This window comes from Equus asinus, chromosome 10, assembly GCF_041296235.1.
Source record: "Equus asinus isolate D_3611 breed Donkey chromosome 10, EquAss-T2T_v2, whole genome shotgun sequence".
Taxonomy (NCBI): Eukaryota; Metazoa; Chordata; class Mammalia; order Perissodactyla; family Equidae; genus Equus; species Equus asinus.
Window position 1 is genome coordinate 37,749,837 of NC_091799.1, and position 16,599 is coordinate 37,766,435.

The window sequence follows — 16,599 nt, forward strand, 5'->3', positions numbered from 1 at the left end:
ATTGGAGAGTGCTTTTTCCATTTCATAATATCATGAATACACTGCCATTTATAGCATATTCTCTAACAGCTGTGTAGGGTTACCTGGAAACACCACAATCTAATCATCCCGGTGATGTTGTGCAAGATGGGCATAAATGTCTTCCTAGTATGATGCGGTGTAAATGTAAAATAGGATTTAGTAAGGGAAATACTTCGACAGCAAAGTAGAGTGCACATAATTTCCTGAGCTCTTATCTCACAGAGATGCAGCCAGGCACAGCAGGCCTGGTAAACCAATGAAAGGGCTCTAACTAAAGCCAACTCCCATAATGGGCTACTTATTTACAACATTTATGGTGGGGGGGGGGAATGCAGAATATATCTGGGCAATTACCTAAAATGGTAGCTTACCGGTGAAGCAAATTAGAAAAAGGGGAGCCTTCAAAATTCTGGTGGCCCATTCTTTTCTTCAATTAACAATTAGGTTGCTTGTATTTTGCTGTCATAATGCTGCAATGAATACTGGCTTATTTGTGAGTATGTAAGAGAAATATCTAGAAATGGAATTAACTTTTCAAAGGTATGTGTAAAATCTTGACACTGCTAGACTCTTCTCCAGAGGTGCTGCACCGTCACACTCCACCTTCTGTGCGAGGGTACTGGTTTTTCACTATCTTTGTCACACGCCTCTCCCTGACTCAGGACTATCCAGTGTCCCTTCATTCTTGTTGAAAATGATCTTAGTTACAGTCTCATCTAGTCATTGACTGATTGTTTTTTCTCCTAAACTGTTTTCAAGTTAGAATATAAATTTTAAAAAGGCTTAGATTCTGGTTCTGATTCTCTTAGCTACCATCTACCAAAACATAACCCAAGATGTGACAAGCTCCAAAGACGGAAACTAAGGTCCTGATTTATATTACAGTTACTTCTAGCACGTCTCGTCTTCCAGCCATAGCTGCACCGTACAAAGCAGTAGCGATTAGCAAATGTGGCTCTTTACATTTAAATTACAAAAAAAATTTAGTTCTTTCATCGAACTAGGCACATTTACAGTGCTCACCAGCTGCCTGTGGCTAGTAGCTACTGTGTTGGACAGCATAAATATAGAACTTTCTATCACTGCATAAAATTCTGTCGAACAGCACTGCTCTAAAATGTAAACTTTTGGGCAAAGGGAGTATGAATTTTTTATCCTCTCATCCCCAACAAGACACTGTAGATATTTGATGAGAGTTGATAAATGCAAGCACTGACGCAAAAGAAAGCAGAAAAAAAAACGTTTAATTTTTAGATGAGATATTCCAGGTGCTTTTGTGAAACTTAACTCAGTCATTCTATACAGAACATACAATCATTTCAACATACAAGTTACTCCACTTTGAATACTCTATTTTAAAGTTAAAAAACCATTTAAAAGGCTTTGTCTTGTTTCCAAGGAAAATGAGGCAATCTGCTTATTAAAACACTAGTTTGCAGCACTGAGTACATTATAAGTAATTCATTAATGTTCTTCATCTGTAACTTAAAGGTTAAACCTGAGGAATTAGAATTTTTATCATCAGAACTGCATAGCAAAACTATGTTGAGATGATAGACATACCAAATAATCTGTAGATCAAGATAACCTGTAAACTACTTAATAAATCCAATTTAAAGCAAAACAAATATGTTAGGAGAGATATTAGATTATATCCTGGTTAACAAGGTTTCTAAATGCTTCATCGTATTTTTTAAAAATGAAAGTGCAACAAAAGTTGTCAAATGTTAAGTGGGCATGTACACCTTACATCATGTATCCAATGACAACAAACTGTTGAACCATTTGGTTGTTTGGGAAGAATTATTTAGGCCAAATTCAGTCTTTGCATGTGGCACTGAGGAGTCATCCGTTGAAAGTGCAAATGCCTGGATGGAAACATAGCTTAAACCATTTACTTATGCTACTATTCTACACTGACACACTAATGCTGTGGGAGAAATTTTACAGTTCTAGAAACTGATAGAGAGTAACAGGCTTGATGAGAAAATACAAAAAGGCCACAAGTCATGCACAAACTAAAGAATGTTAAAGGACATTTAAATCAGGATTTTGGTTTTTTAAAAATCACATTTGAAGTTCTGGTGATATCACTTTAAGCCCATGCTTTATCAAAGTAAATGGCATCTGGAAGTATCCAAACACTTAAATCTATATTATTAACTGAAAATAATACCTTACATTTATACAGCATTTTACTGTTGTTGAAGCAATTTCACATACTCCATTTCATTTTATTCCTCACAACAGCCCTGTGAGGTAGGCAGAACAAGTTACAATTATTTTATGTAAGGCAATGAAGGCCCAAAGACGATAAATGATTTATGTAGAGGTCATAGATCTTGTATATGGTAGAGCTCAGATAATTATATGGTAGAGCTCAGATAATTAACTTTAAATATTTTAGAAGAAATGAAGCCAAAATATTTTTTATATTATATCCAGAAATTTTAAAGACTAGTGGTTTTTAATATTAATTACATTAAAACTGTAGCCATTATGTATCTTATAGTATGGATTAGTCATGAATTTGATTTTAAAGAGTCTCCCTGAAAAGGTAAATGAGACTCAGCACTTTGGTACCTTAAAGATATTGGAAATGTTAAAAAAAAAATTATGTATTCTCATAGCCCTCAGGCTCTCCAAAAAGTTTCAATACTAATAAAAATGCCTTTTGCGAATCACTTATAATTTGACTGACTTTAAAATTGGTTCAAACTTAAGAAGCTCCAAGCCAAAGCAAACACATTCACCTACCTTCTGCCCCACATACCATGAAATCCTCCACATGTCCATTCCCAAGGACTAATTTATGTTGAACAGGTACCATTAAGAAAATATATCAGTTTAAACTAACATAGTTCAAATGATTATGATTCAAAAATCAGTACCTTATATTGATCCAGAAATAACAAATACTGTTTTAATTTAATAATTGGGTAGTCTGAGGAGAAAAGAACTATGGCAATCTCTGGTATTTATTTATAAGCCAATACTAACCTTTATATAGCATGTCCAACAATATCTTTTCAACAAAAACAATATATACCAAATGTAATCCATTTAAACTGCAAATTACTCAAAAAGCTTAAAGTATTTACATTAATCAAACATTCCAGGTAACAAAGCTATCATATATGACATATCAGGATCACAAATATTTGCATAATGTGAATACTGTAAGATACACACAAAACTACAACTATACTGAATGTGAGGTAATCTTTCCGTGATGATTAAGGAAACATTCATGACCTCTTATAATGCTCCAGGACTGGCATTATGTACATTTTGGTTTAAAATAACAAATAACTTTATGGTTGCTTGGATGTTGAGTAAATTTATGCTGACCATGCACTTCCCTAAAAGGACATATCCAGTGTAAAAATAAAATCAAGGAAGAAACTTTTCCAGACTCATTTTATGTGCCTATAAAAAGTAAACCATATTATATGCAGTTAATTTGAATTTTTAAATAAACTATAACAAATTTACTTTGTGAAATTTATTAGCAAAACATGGTTTTTAAGATACAATTTGTCACACCACTGACAAGTTGGAAAACTATATGCACAGTAAATCAAACTTCACTAACTTTGGAGATCCGAATACAAAGTATGACTGCCATATCAGAGACACTTAAATATTTGTTGCATGAATTAGCCAATGAAAGAACACTGATCTAACAAAATACAGGGTTTTAAAAAAAGAATGATGATGATGATTTGAAAATACAGTCCTTAGATTTTTAGCCTGGAATCACATATTTTATAGTAAGAAGTCTATACTGTCCTCTTCGAAGATTAATACTCTTTGACATAACCATTTCCCATATATATCCTTTTCCAATTTTTCCCCTGTTTCCAAAAGAAACAACTAAAAATATATAAATAACTATAATTTTATGGAAAAAGTATATAGAGAAAAACTAATCACTCTAGGTAAGTCATGAAATGGACTCTCTTAGCCTAATTAAAATTTCATTACAAATTATTTACTTTTATTTATACCATCAAGGATCCGTCACAAAAAATTCAATTATACATGATTCTGTTCATGCTTTAATTTCATAAATGAGTAAATAAAACCAAGCCAATGTCTCTTTAGATGATAACATGGGGAAAAATTCCTGTTTGCAGAACAAAGCAGACAAGTCTGGCTGTACAGCAGCACTTCACGGTTTGTCAAACAGCACAGACACCATCAAACTGATGTACAGACAGGCACGCCCCTAATACTTTCCATTTGTTTATATACACGTAGAATATTCAAAGACTCACTGTATATTAAAGTTCCTATGTGCGTTGCTACTAAATGTTTGGTATACACATATTTACCAAAAGTTAAAGACGTATGTGACATGGTAAGCCCAAAGAGTCAAAATGAATTGTAAAAAAATTCTTTTTCTAAAGTGCTTAAGGCAATTCCTTCATTTCTTTATCCAGTTTACCAGAACTGGTTTGGGGTTCAACTGCTAAAAGAAATGCATGTTTTTATAAAACATAATTTTTTTACACCTGTGATACATCCATTACTGTCAACCTCTCATGCATTTCTTTTACAGAAAGCAATCATGTTTGACCTGTCAAAACAAAGAGTAACTAAACCAACCAAGAGTGTTAAAAGGGTATGCTAACTTTCCACAATGTATTGAATTGAACAAAAGAGCTCAATGTTTTTAATTCAAATGTCCATGACAATGTTATATATCATGGTCAAGAGTTACGTTAATTTGAGACTATTTAAATAGGCACTACAGTTGTTTATCTTCTAGTTTGAAATGAGGGTGGCAAACCTTCTCCAGTTTAAGTTAACACAAACAAACTTAAAACAACTAAACTAAAACCCACACGCTTTGCTCTTTATTTTAGAGATCTTTAAGAAGCACAGTAAGAGGAGAACCTCAGATTCTTATTTGGAAATAATCATTGTATTACTTCAAATGAATTTTCAGAATGATTATTAGAAAATTTTATATGAAGGGTTTCAAATGGTGGCATGAGCACAGGAAAGAATCATATGCACTCCTCCAGCCCCTGATTAATATTTCCTTTTCCCCATGCTCCTGCAACAGAAGGCTCTTGCCAGTAAAACATGATATCTGACTTAAATACCAGGTGACACTGCATGGGGAATGGAGCAAGAGCATGCTGAGAGGAAGAAGGCACTGCATTAAAGAGAAGACACAATTATATAAGACATAATAGTAAAAGTTTTTATACAAGAACTGGCTTTTTCCGTGTCATTTTTGCTAAAATATGCATGTCTAACTGTTCACGTAAAGCAGCTACACCACTAAATTACTGCTTTCAGGTTTGACTCTTACGAAAGAGAATTACAATTTCCTGTTTCCTTAGGTCCTGGAATAACCTCGCTGTAGGGAACAGAACATCCAAAAATTTCTTTCAAAATCTCTAGGAGGAATAAAAACCAAAACTATATTTGTTTGGAGAATCAAAATTCTCTAGACTGCCTTATAATCTTTAGCATTACCAAAATGTCATCAGACAATGGTGCAGATATGAATGTCCTCTGGAAAAATAAGACCCAGTTCAAATAAATTCCTTATTTAGATTTGTTTTACCAATGAACAAAACATCCTACCAGTAAGCAGTAAACTTTAAATGAGAACGAGCTATTCCTGTTCTCCAGGCCTTTCTGTAGAAACAAACTCAAATGTAAGTAGCAATGGTCATTTCTGGGGGGAAAGTTGTCATAGGACAAGATACTTAGAATGAAAGAAAGTCAACATGAGAAAGTAAAAGTTCCAAAAATTAAGGAATATACAAATTCAGACCTCTTTAAAATGTTCAAGAACTTCTTAAATACTGTAATTACAACTTTCAGTTTGGCTCAAAATACTTGTTACAAATTTTAATCAACTTATTAAAAATAGATAGTTCTGCTCAATAACCATGGGTTTTACTCATCTCCCTAAGCTTGGGAAAGATTATTCTATGTTGAGTTTTGGAAAAATTACACCTCTTTAGAAAGCAAATAAATGTAGCAAAAGGAAAATAACCTCTGAATAGTTACATTTGAAAAACTCATGTGCCAGATATGTAGATTTTTTTCAAAACACTTGTTTAAACCATTCCATATCTTATTAAAAAGCAGATAAAAATGATTTCAGTAAAGAATAGTTTTAAGCACCTCCCTTTATAACCTATCCTTCTTAGATAAAACTTGAGTAGTGTAGGTTTTTCTACCTTCTATATAATGTTAATAAACTCTCATTCCAACTAGAAACGTTAAAAATCAGTATAATTATTGTCAGTTATTACCAAAATCAAATGGGAATTTTACCAAAGATAACTATTAAAGGTAGTATTGAACTAGACAACAAAATGAGAAAATATAAAGCTTTAAAAAAAATCTTACCCAACATCCAAAATGATGGAATGAAAAGAAGTCTAATTAAACAGGGCAACATATAAAGAATATCCCTTTGAGTATGTCTAGAAACTCTTCCACTTTCTGTAACCACAACAGAAATATCACGATATTTGGAAAAGAGAAAATGATATACAATCCAGTCAATGAACAAAAGAGGATAATTTAGCAAAACTCAACTTATTTATAAAAGGGGAAAAATAAACCATTGTAAGAAAACCTTTCTAGCACCCCCAACCAATTATTTCAGTTTTTAGAAACACTTAAGAGGACTGTATATTTTTAAAGCTGGGTGTAAGAACTAAATACTAGGAGGTGAGGCGATAAAGACTAAGTACAGAAGAAAGAAGGCAAGATTTAAATGCTTTTCACTTCAGGCCCTAGGGCTACCATATGTAACTGAACATATTAGCAGAGCCAAAGTAATCCCAAAAAAGTAACAATGGGCTTCTATGTAACTATTCAAACACGGCCTTTTTTCCCGTTCACTCTTCAAAACAGTTTCTTGCTTGATATCGTTTTGCTTTAATGCTATTGCACAGTAGGTTCCTGTGAATGCTTCGTACTAGATGCTTAATGCTAACAGATTCCAGGCCTTAAAGCAGAAGATAGCAAACCTGATTTCCACCACTCAAATTTCTGTGATTAGTAACTACACAGAAAAGGCCACCCAATCCACAGCGGGGTAAACGTGTTCTGAGTAGGCATTACTGAGGAACAGTGTTTAGACTGCTAGCTGAACCAGTCATTCCATTTTCACTTTTCTGCAGTGTTCTCACAGCACTTGGAACCTGCATCCCCGTACTCAAAGAAAGTCCACCACACCAAACCTAGGAAAAGACAGACACACAGCTTCAGTCAGATTTCAAATCAAATTAGAACTTAAGTGATCCTTAAATTCCCATTTGAAAGGCAAAATGCCTCATATGTGAACATGAGCAAGTTCCAAACCGATAACCTTCATATTTGAAGTGAGGAGGAGTGGAAAGGTTAACAACTCAAGAGTCTTTTAGAACCACAGAGGCCAGAAGACGTCTTTGTGGTAGAGGAACCCACTGGAGCTGCACACAAGAGAGGGAGCTAAGGGCTGCAGAAGTTTAGAGACTAAATTAGATCAATCTAGGCAAAGGACGTTGGCCATCATTACTGCTGCTAACCTTCACTACCAAGAGCAGTGCACAAAGAGCCAGCTTGCTTATCCCATTACTGCTTTAGATTTTGATAATGAGGTGTGGCCTGAGACCGTAGGTATTGAACACCTCTCTGTTAACAGAGTAAAATCCATTAGCTTCTTCCCTAACTTCCTTAACAATAAGAACTCTTTTATAGTTCTTTAGGAACGACTTCTGAGAAAAATGCAAATGGCAATATCCAGAGACACTTTCCATATTCTATTAATTATCATAAATGTGAATGAGTTTATAAAAGATAAAACTGCTTCACTGTGAACAAAGACTATCATTCAATAAAGTCAACAATAACTGATTTGGAAAAGAGTCAAGAGAATTAAAATATGAAAATATGGATCATTTAAACTCATCAATTGCCATGTAGTAGCCAACACAAGCTTAAGGCTGGGGAGATTCTAGAAATTGTTTAAGTATTCCCACCTTCAATTATTTCCTGAAATGTTCATATTTACTAAGTAACTATAGTACTGTAACAAAGTATCTACTGACCTGTGAAATTTATAACTATATAATTAATATTCTGAATTTTTTAAACTAGCAGGTTCAGTTAATGACAACCACCAAAATAAGAAAGCAACTCTGATTAAAAACTACTTACTATATTACTTTTTTTGGAAATTATTTAAGCGATTTACAAAAACATTTACTCATAATATCTAGCACAAAGGTGAAAATCAACGGGAAAAGCTCAGTCTTTTTCAGTAAGTGGCACTGGAACACCTGGACATCCAATGCAAAAAAACAGATAAACAACACCTGGTACGATATACAAAAATTAACTCAAAATGGATCACAGACCTAAATGTAAAACCTAAACTATAAAACTTCAAGAAGAAAGCATAGGAGAATATTTTTGTGACCATGAGTTAGGTGAAGCATGATCCATAAAAGAAAAAAAATCAATAAACTAGACTTCATCAAAATGAAAACCTTCTCTTTGAAATGCTCAGAAAATGAAAAAAAACACAGACTGGGAAAAAAATATTTGTAAAACATTTGTCTGATAAAGGATTCACATCCAGAATACATAAAGAAATCTTAAAACTCAATAAGAAAACAAGTAACAATAAAAAATATAAGCAAAAGATTTTAACAGATATTTCACCAAAGAAATTATACAAATGGCAAATAAGCACATAAAAAGATGCTCAATATCATCTGTCCTTAGGAAAATGCAAGTTAAAACCACAATGAAATACCATTACACACCTATTAAAATGGCTTAACAACAACAAAAACTCTGACAATATGAAATAATGGCAAGGATGTGGTGAACTCTCATATATTACTAGTAGGAATGCAAAAGTGGTACAGCCATTTTGGAAAACACTTTGGTAGTTTGTTATAAAGTTAAACATACAACGGGATCTAGCAACCTCACTCCCAGGTGAAGAAATGAAATGAAAACAAATATTCACACAAAAACCCATCTATGAATGTTTATAGTGTCTTTATTCATCATTGCCAAAAACTGGTGAATGGATGAATAATGTGTGGTACAAACATATATGGAACACTAGTCAGCAATAAGAAAGAAGGGGCTACTGACAAACACAACAACATGGATGAATTTCAAATGCATTATGCTACAGAATCAAAAGTCTACATACCATACAATTTCTTTTATATGATACTCTGGGAAAGGCAAAACTATAAGGACTAAAAACTGGTTAGTATCTGCCAGGACTGGGTGGACTGGAGGGGTCCACTACAAAGGAGCATAAAGGAATTTTCCAGGGTGATGGAAATGTTCTATCTCGATTATGGTGGTGGTTACACAAGTGGATGCGTTTGTCAGATCCCATAGAACTGTACTCTACTCTAAATTACACCTCAATAACCTTAAATCTTGTATAACCAGAATTTAAATAATCTTAATCTTAAATAACCAGAAATCTTGTATACAAAGAATTTAACAGTCATTTACTTAGTTAATAAAAGCAAGCCTTCAAGGAAGGAAAAAAACCAATTTTAACCATTTCGAAAATACATTTCCTAAAGCATCTTACAACATTTACTAATGAAATTATAATTTCACTATTTGGAATGAAGAAACAATGAGTATCTGACATATCTACCTGAGATAGACTCAAATTAAACATGAAGCCTACCCTTTTATAAAAATATATCTAAGACTTAAGGGAAAAAAAATTACTTTGAGTTCCATATGGTAAAAAATTTGTCCCTGATTGACCAATTTGGAAAACAGCCAAAAATACATAATACAGCAGCACTTTGTGTCAAAGTGAAAAAATAAATAAATAACCCTTTCAATATCTGTAAGTAGTTTTCTGTGAACAATAACATTATTCACTAATCACTTTTACTTTTTAATGAAAAACTAGGGGTTTGGTTATTAGCATTGTTTTAAACTTATTTTAAGATTTTAGGGTATCTAGAGTGAATAATCAATTGTGAGATTTAAAAGTACTGTAATTTTTTTTTTTTTTTTTGAGGAAGACTGGCCCTGAGCTAATATCTGTGCCCATCTTCCTCTGTTTTATACGTGGGACCCCTGCCACAGCCTGGCTTCATAAGTGGTGCGTAAGTCCACACTCGGGATCCAAACCCGTGAACCCTGGGCCGCTGAAGAAGTAGAGCACGTGAACTTAACCACTGCACCACCAAGGCCGGCCCCTAAAAGTACTGTATTTTAAACCCACATATACCGAGAATACTTTCTCCTCATAGTTGTGGGTGATGATGAAAGAATACACATACAAAACATGCCAGCAAGTCTAGGGGAAATCTACCATCCTGATTTGCAGAAGTAGCCTCCAGATTAAGGAATGATCTACCCAGAATAATGATGATCTTAATGGGATTACAGAACTCCCCACAGCAGCCTAACCTTACAGAGAAATGCAAAGTATCAAGTAGTTGGGAGAAGAAGTAACATTTGCTTAATAAAAAAATAAATTCAAAAGCCAAGTTTCATTTTATATGGAGAATCATGACTCTTTCTTATATAAATCAACCTGCAATTGAGTAGTCCTGAATAATATATGTGTGTATAGCACATGCACATTCAGCCTACCACACAAAGACAGTCATCTAATATTTTACAAAGAGGACACTGCACTGCAGTGGAAAAGGGATGATCATCTTAAGAAATGGTCCAGGAATAAGCAGATATCCATATGGAATTAAAGAATGCATCTGGACCCTAACTTCATACTAAACATCTCAATTTTACATTGTTCTTGCATTGTAAATGTAGTCTATATCTAAAATGTACAAGGAAAAGCTTTTAGAAAAAAAACACAAGAATGTTTTCATGACCCTGGGGGTAAAGAAAGATTTCTTAAGCAGAACACAAAAAGTGCTAACCATAAATGAAAAAACTGATAAATTGAGCAGTATTAAAATTAACAACTTTTGTCCATCAAAAGACACCAATAAGAGAGAGAAAACGAAAACTGGAGTGGAGAAGATATTTGCCATACACATATCTGGCAAAGGACTCAGACTATGTAAAGAACTCTTAATCAATCAATAGGAAATAGGAAGAGAACCCAACAGAAATACAAATAAAAGACTTGAACAACCATTTCACAAAACAGTATACCCAAATAGTCAATAAATATTGGTGTTCAATTGGTGAACCAAAAAAGGTGTTCAATAGCACTAGTCACCAAAGAAATGCAAATGAAAACCACATGTAATATATCATAACCACTAGAAAGACTAAAATTTAAAAAAAGACAATACCAAGTGTGGATAAAGATATAAAGGGATTCAAACTGTCATACACTGCTCGTGGTAAATTAGTATACCAACAACTTTGGAAAACCCTACTACAGTGGATTACACACATACCATATGATCTAACAACCCCAATCCTAGTTATGTTCCCAATGGAAATAAATACATACATTTACCAAAAGACATGAACAAGAATATTCATAGCAGTTCTATTTGTAAATGTCCCCAAATGGAAACCATTCAAGTATACAACTAAATTAAAATGGGTAAATTATGATATAGTCATATAATGGACAACCATATGAGAACAAGTGAATTACCACCACGCAGAACAACATGGATAAATATCACACAGTGTTGAGCTGAAAAGATATTGTAGGATTCCATTTATTCAAAGTTGAAAAGGTGGCAAAATGAATTTATGGTAGTAAAACTCAAGATAGTAACCACTTTGGAGGAGGGCCATTAGGGTCTGGAAATTGGCACAAGGGAGCTTATGAGGCTGTGGTAATGGTCCATTTCTTGATCTAGATGCTGGTTACAAAAATGAGTGCAGTCCAATGAAGATTCATCAAACTGCATGCTTAGGATTTGCACACTTTTATGTATTAACATTTACTTCAATCAAATATACCAAAAATATACAACCACAGATTTAGGAGAGGTGAGCTGGAGAAAGGGAGAGGATTATGAAGAAAAAATAAGATATTCTGCTTCCTCAAATATACAGCATAGATTGTTCTCCTTAAAGTTGCCAAACCAAATAAAATATAAATTAGGTACTAACCATGAAACCAGGTAGTACTGGCTGAGTAAATTTTGTCTTAAAGGAATACAACAACTGTTTTGAGTTTGCATCATAGAAAGAAAGTAGACCTAAAAGGAAGGAAACAAAAAAAGCCTAATTTATTATACATAAAATTATAACATCTAATTAAGTCTAACATATAATCATGCATAAAAGTAATAGCTAAATGCATATTTTGGCATTCATTTTTTTGTTACAAATTTTAAGGACTGGGCTTAGTACTTCTCACTTGAAAATCAGTAGTGAACGTGCCTAAGAAAAAACCCTAATCTAGTTTTCTTTGGTTTTAAAGATCTCCATACTGCTTCCATATCTGGCACTATTCTACTTATTCAATATAAACTATTTCTTTATCATTATGTAGCAAATGGTTTCCTTAGCCCAGTAAAAACCAAGGCTATTTCTTCCTCATTTTTACTGTAACAAGCCTCTCTACCGAAATCCTATCACCATTTCAGGTTATTTTATTAACCCTCGTCTGCTAACTACTTGAAGCCGTACTCCTACTTCAGTCTCTGAAATCTCAGTATAGTGATCACCGCTTCAGCTTTGTTAATTTGTAAAATCCCCTCACAGTCTGTCTTTCAACATGATCGTGTAACTAAAATAACTCTGTCTTTCTGACCACCTAACCGCCCACCCGATGGCCTCCCTACAACTGTTTTCACTTCTTGAAACTCCTCTCCCGTGGCTATTCCCTTGGTCTGTATCCTAATCCTGAGGATATCATTTTCTCCTATTCTAAATGTAGATGCTTGTCCAGGCTCTCTTTTCTCTCTACATGCTCCCTTAATAAATCAGCTGCCACCAAACAAAGAAGCAAAGAAAAGAAACTAACATTTATACCTACCATTAAAGCGCCAGGTGCTTTCTATACATTACCTCAAAATATTAAGCAACCTATATATGGCCACAAAGTTAGTAAAAAGCAGAGCAGTAATGTCTGATTCTTCTGTGCAGTCTTGAGTAGCCACTCTGTGATGCTGTCTCTAATATTTAGCTTCAGCTCTACTTCTCTTCTGAGTTCTAGCACCAAATTTCTAAATATTTGCCAGACACGCCACATGGTTGTCCTGCTGGCATCTCATCTTTCCCCAGGACCCTCTCTGTTTCCTGTCCTGTTGATGACACTATCATCCTCTTGATCGCACTGGCTGGAACCCCAGAATCATCTTCAAGTCATCTTTGTCTCTCCCTCCAATCCATATTTAGTGACAAAGTCCTATGAATTCTACTTTCACACCATCAAGTCCATTCTTCTTGATTCCCCACTGCCCAGGCCCTTGTTACTACTAATCACTCAACAAACACTTATTAAGGGCTTATTATGTAAAAAGCATTTGCCAGGCAAAAAGGATATAATACTTAAAACAGACATGGTCTGGCCTACATTGCTTAAAGACTGCCTCCTGAAAAGTCTTACACTATCCTTGTTTGCAATTTCTTCCACGTTTAACCATCTACTCTCTAATATTTCTAAAAGTAGATTACCATCACATGACTATTGTTTTCTAAAATGTGTAGAAGCTCCCCTTCCTCAACTACTAAAAAAAGAATAGCTTATTACTTTTCAAAGCCCTCAGAATCTGATCCCACTCTACATTACAACTTCTCCGTCCTGTACCCGATGCTCTGAGCTAACAATCACACTCTTCTCTACTGTCTTTGAGGAACCACGAAATAGGGAAAAGCAGACAGAAGATGATAAGCAAATGCTATCTTGGTAATTGAAAAAAAAAATTTGTGCCAATAAATTTATCATTTATTCTGAGGAAATTATCTGATTCAAAGTGAATAAGTAAAAAAGAATGCAGCAAAACTGACATGTTATCACTAAAAATAAATCAAGCCAAAATGAACATTTTTCCTTTTTTGTTTGAGTAACTAGGTTGACAGCTCATGGAATTATTTGGACACAATGTTACTTACAATGGCAAAATTTGGTTTTATTAGCTTTAAGTGTCAACTTGGAGAGAAGCATCTAGGGAATTACTTTCGCTCCCTAGTTCAATAGTATGTCATCTTCTAAATTTTTATAAATATTTAGATGATGCTACAGAAGATACTTTTCAAATACCCAATTCCAAAAGCTTCAATAAATTTTGCAAAAGATAAATATCAAGTTAATTTTTACATGATTTTAACAGGAGGCCAAATCTATTAAGATGAAACTTACAAATGTACTATTCTTCATTTGAGTTATAAACAATTAAAAACAACCCTAAACTGCCTAATATAAGAGGAAAAAGATAATGTGACAGAACTCTATGAACAAAGATCTAGTGGATTCCGTGGTTACAAGCTCAGTATAGGTCAACAGTGTTATTAAGTCATATAATGAGAAAATGTGCTGCTAAGTCACTGTCCTACAATGGTCAGAAGTTGTGGTCTACTTTGAGAACCAATCCTTAAGGAATACATTGACATAGTATACAACCACAGGAGATTATAAGGGTTTGGAAAAATTAAATTGTAAGGAACAGCTAACTGTACAGAGAATGTATAATCTTGGAAAAACAGGGCAAGAGAAGCAATGTTAGTAGTTTTTAAACAAATAAGGATTATCATGTAAATGTGGATTAGGGAACATAATTCTGTGTTTCTTCACGTGACAAAATTTAAGAGCAACAGTCTCAGAAGTTATTGGGAGACAAAGGGAGTCAATTTAAGAAAAACCTTCTAACCAAGTGCTATCCAACAATGAAACAGGCTGCCTTCTAAGACAATAAGCTTGACATAAAAAAAGTTCTTCAAGCACAGGAGTGGCAACTACCTGCAGAGATGATGTGATAAGGATTTTATACTGCGTGGCAGAGGGACTGAGTAATTTCTAAGGTGTACTCCAACTCTGCTCCACCACTCTTTACAGGTAATAAACAAAATCTTTCAGGCTTATTTAGTGCACTATATGAGTGCTTTTGTAGGGCTGCAGGCAGGCATCACACACCCTTCCAGTCAATTCTAGAGCTGAAATTATGTTTGTGATCGAATCTTAATAGGTCAAAACACCCTTACCACAATAGTAATGGAAATTCTGTATAGATATTACCAGTGAAAAGTACTGAAATACAAGCAACTATGATGAAATGACTTATGAGAAAAATCAGTAAACTTACCCCCATCAAAATCACAAAATACACCTATTCTTTCAGGAACGGTAACATCCAAGGCTTTGACTTTATTATTATGCTTTGCTGCAAATGTGTTTTGTAGCCAGTTGTTGACATGGATACACCAACTAGTATTTGTCTTTCCTAATTGGTCAAATTTCCCCAAAGTCTTGTATGCTACTCCTACACTGTAGGATTTACAATCCTTCTGGGCCTTGACCTCCCAATAATGCTGTCCGTTTTCAATAGCAGTGTCTCCTACAAAAGATCAGAAAGGTAAATTTGACGCTTACCTCTTCCTTATGAGTCACATAGATTTTTACCTCTCATCCCACAAAACTGCACAAAAAATTTGATTCACGAGAATAAACAAGTTAACACACAGACACTAAATGCAGAGTATCTGCTATAACTTTACTTGTATAGTACTAATTTTTCTGCATATAAAAGGCTTCAGAACTTTTCTTCCTTATTATTCCCTCCAGAGTTATACGTGTATGTGAAGCACTGTGTAAACTGAAGTAGAGTTTTAAACATATCAATAATAAGACAATTTGAAAATCCACCCAAGTAATTAGGCTTCAAGAGGGAACAACTTCAGCAAAGATTCACTCAGTACACAGGCAGCCACTCCAGGTCTAAGTGAGTGAAAGTGCACCAGTGTGACTGTGATGCCTCTAATCTGAGAAAATGAAGAACTACTACGTTTACCCTACCCAGCACCGTGTATGACTCCCCAGTAAAACGATCTCTGCTGCCTCTTACTGCTGGTGGCCTGGAGCCCACGGATGTCCGTTTAGGGGATGGCGTACCACTTCTATATAAACAGGGACAAAAAGAAAAACAAATACTCTATGTTGTCAATGTTTCATAAACTACAAATCAGGAACCTCTGAAAAGACTTCTAATTATGCTGCACAAATAGGACCATTTAATTTTATCTGAATTATTATTAGACACAGGTGTCAATTATAAATACTTAAATGCATAAAGTCATCAACAAAGCAGGCTGAAAACACAAAAATCATGCAGATTGAGCCAGGCTTATATAAAGGACACACAATTGAAATAAGAAACAATGCCAAAATGAGACAAAAAGGAAAAAAAACTGAGGAAAAAAAGAACTCAAGAAAGATAATGGATTATAGCTTACATTTCTTGCAGTTAAATTTAAATAAAAGCAAAGGCAAAAAAGTAGGCTTATTATAATCAAAACTAAATAATCTTTTTTACAAGCAGTATGTATTTTTGTTCTGGAACTTTTCTTCTTAAAAGGAGAAATAGCAACTGTCTGAATCCATGCACAGGATATCAAGTTTTATAAAGCATTTCTCCTACTACAATGGACAAGATCCAACCTGACCTCCCCTTC

The 16,599-nt window shown here is 34.3% G+C and overlaps 1 protein-coding gene across 3 annotated transcripts in view; it reads right to left on the reverse strand.

The window, feature by feature from the left end:
- Nucleotides 1-1,244: 1,244 nt before the first annotated feature.
- The window catches only part of FSD1L (fibronectin type III and SPRY domain containing 1 like), a 61,832-nt gene continuing 46,477 nt past the window's right edge, over nucleotides 1,245-16,599 (reverse strand). For 2 of the 3 annotated variants that reach the window (XM_070519088.1, XM_044779103.2), the window contains 4 exons: nucleotides 15,944-16,044; nucleotides 15,234-15,485; nucleotides 12,097-12,185; nucleotides 1,245-7,244 (listed from right to left, as the gene is read on the reverse strand). In XM_070519088.1, coding sequence (XP_070375189.1) covers nucleotides 7,122-7,244; nucleotides 12,097-12,185; nucleotides 15,234-15,485; nucleotides 15,944-16,044 — 565 coding nt within the window. In that variant the 3' untranslated portion in view covers nucleotides 1,245-7,121. The remainder of the gene's footprint in view (nucleotides 7,245-12,096; nucleotides 12,186-15,233; nucleotides 15,486-15,943; nucleotides 16,045-16,599) is intronic. The other variant, XM_070519089.1, reaches the window with a different exon arrangement.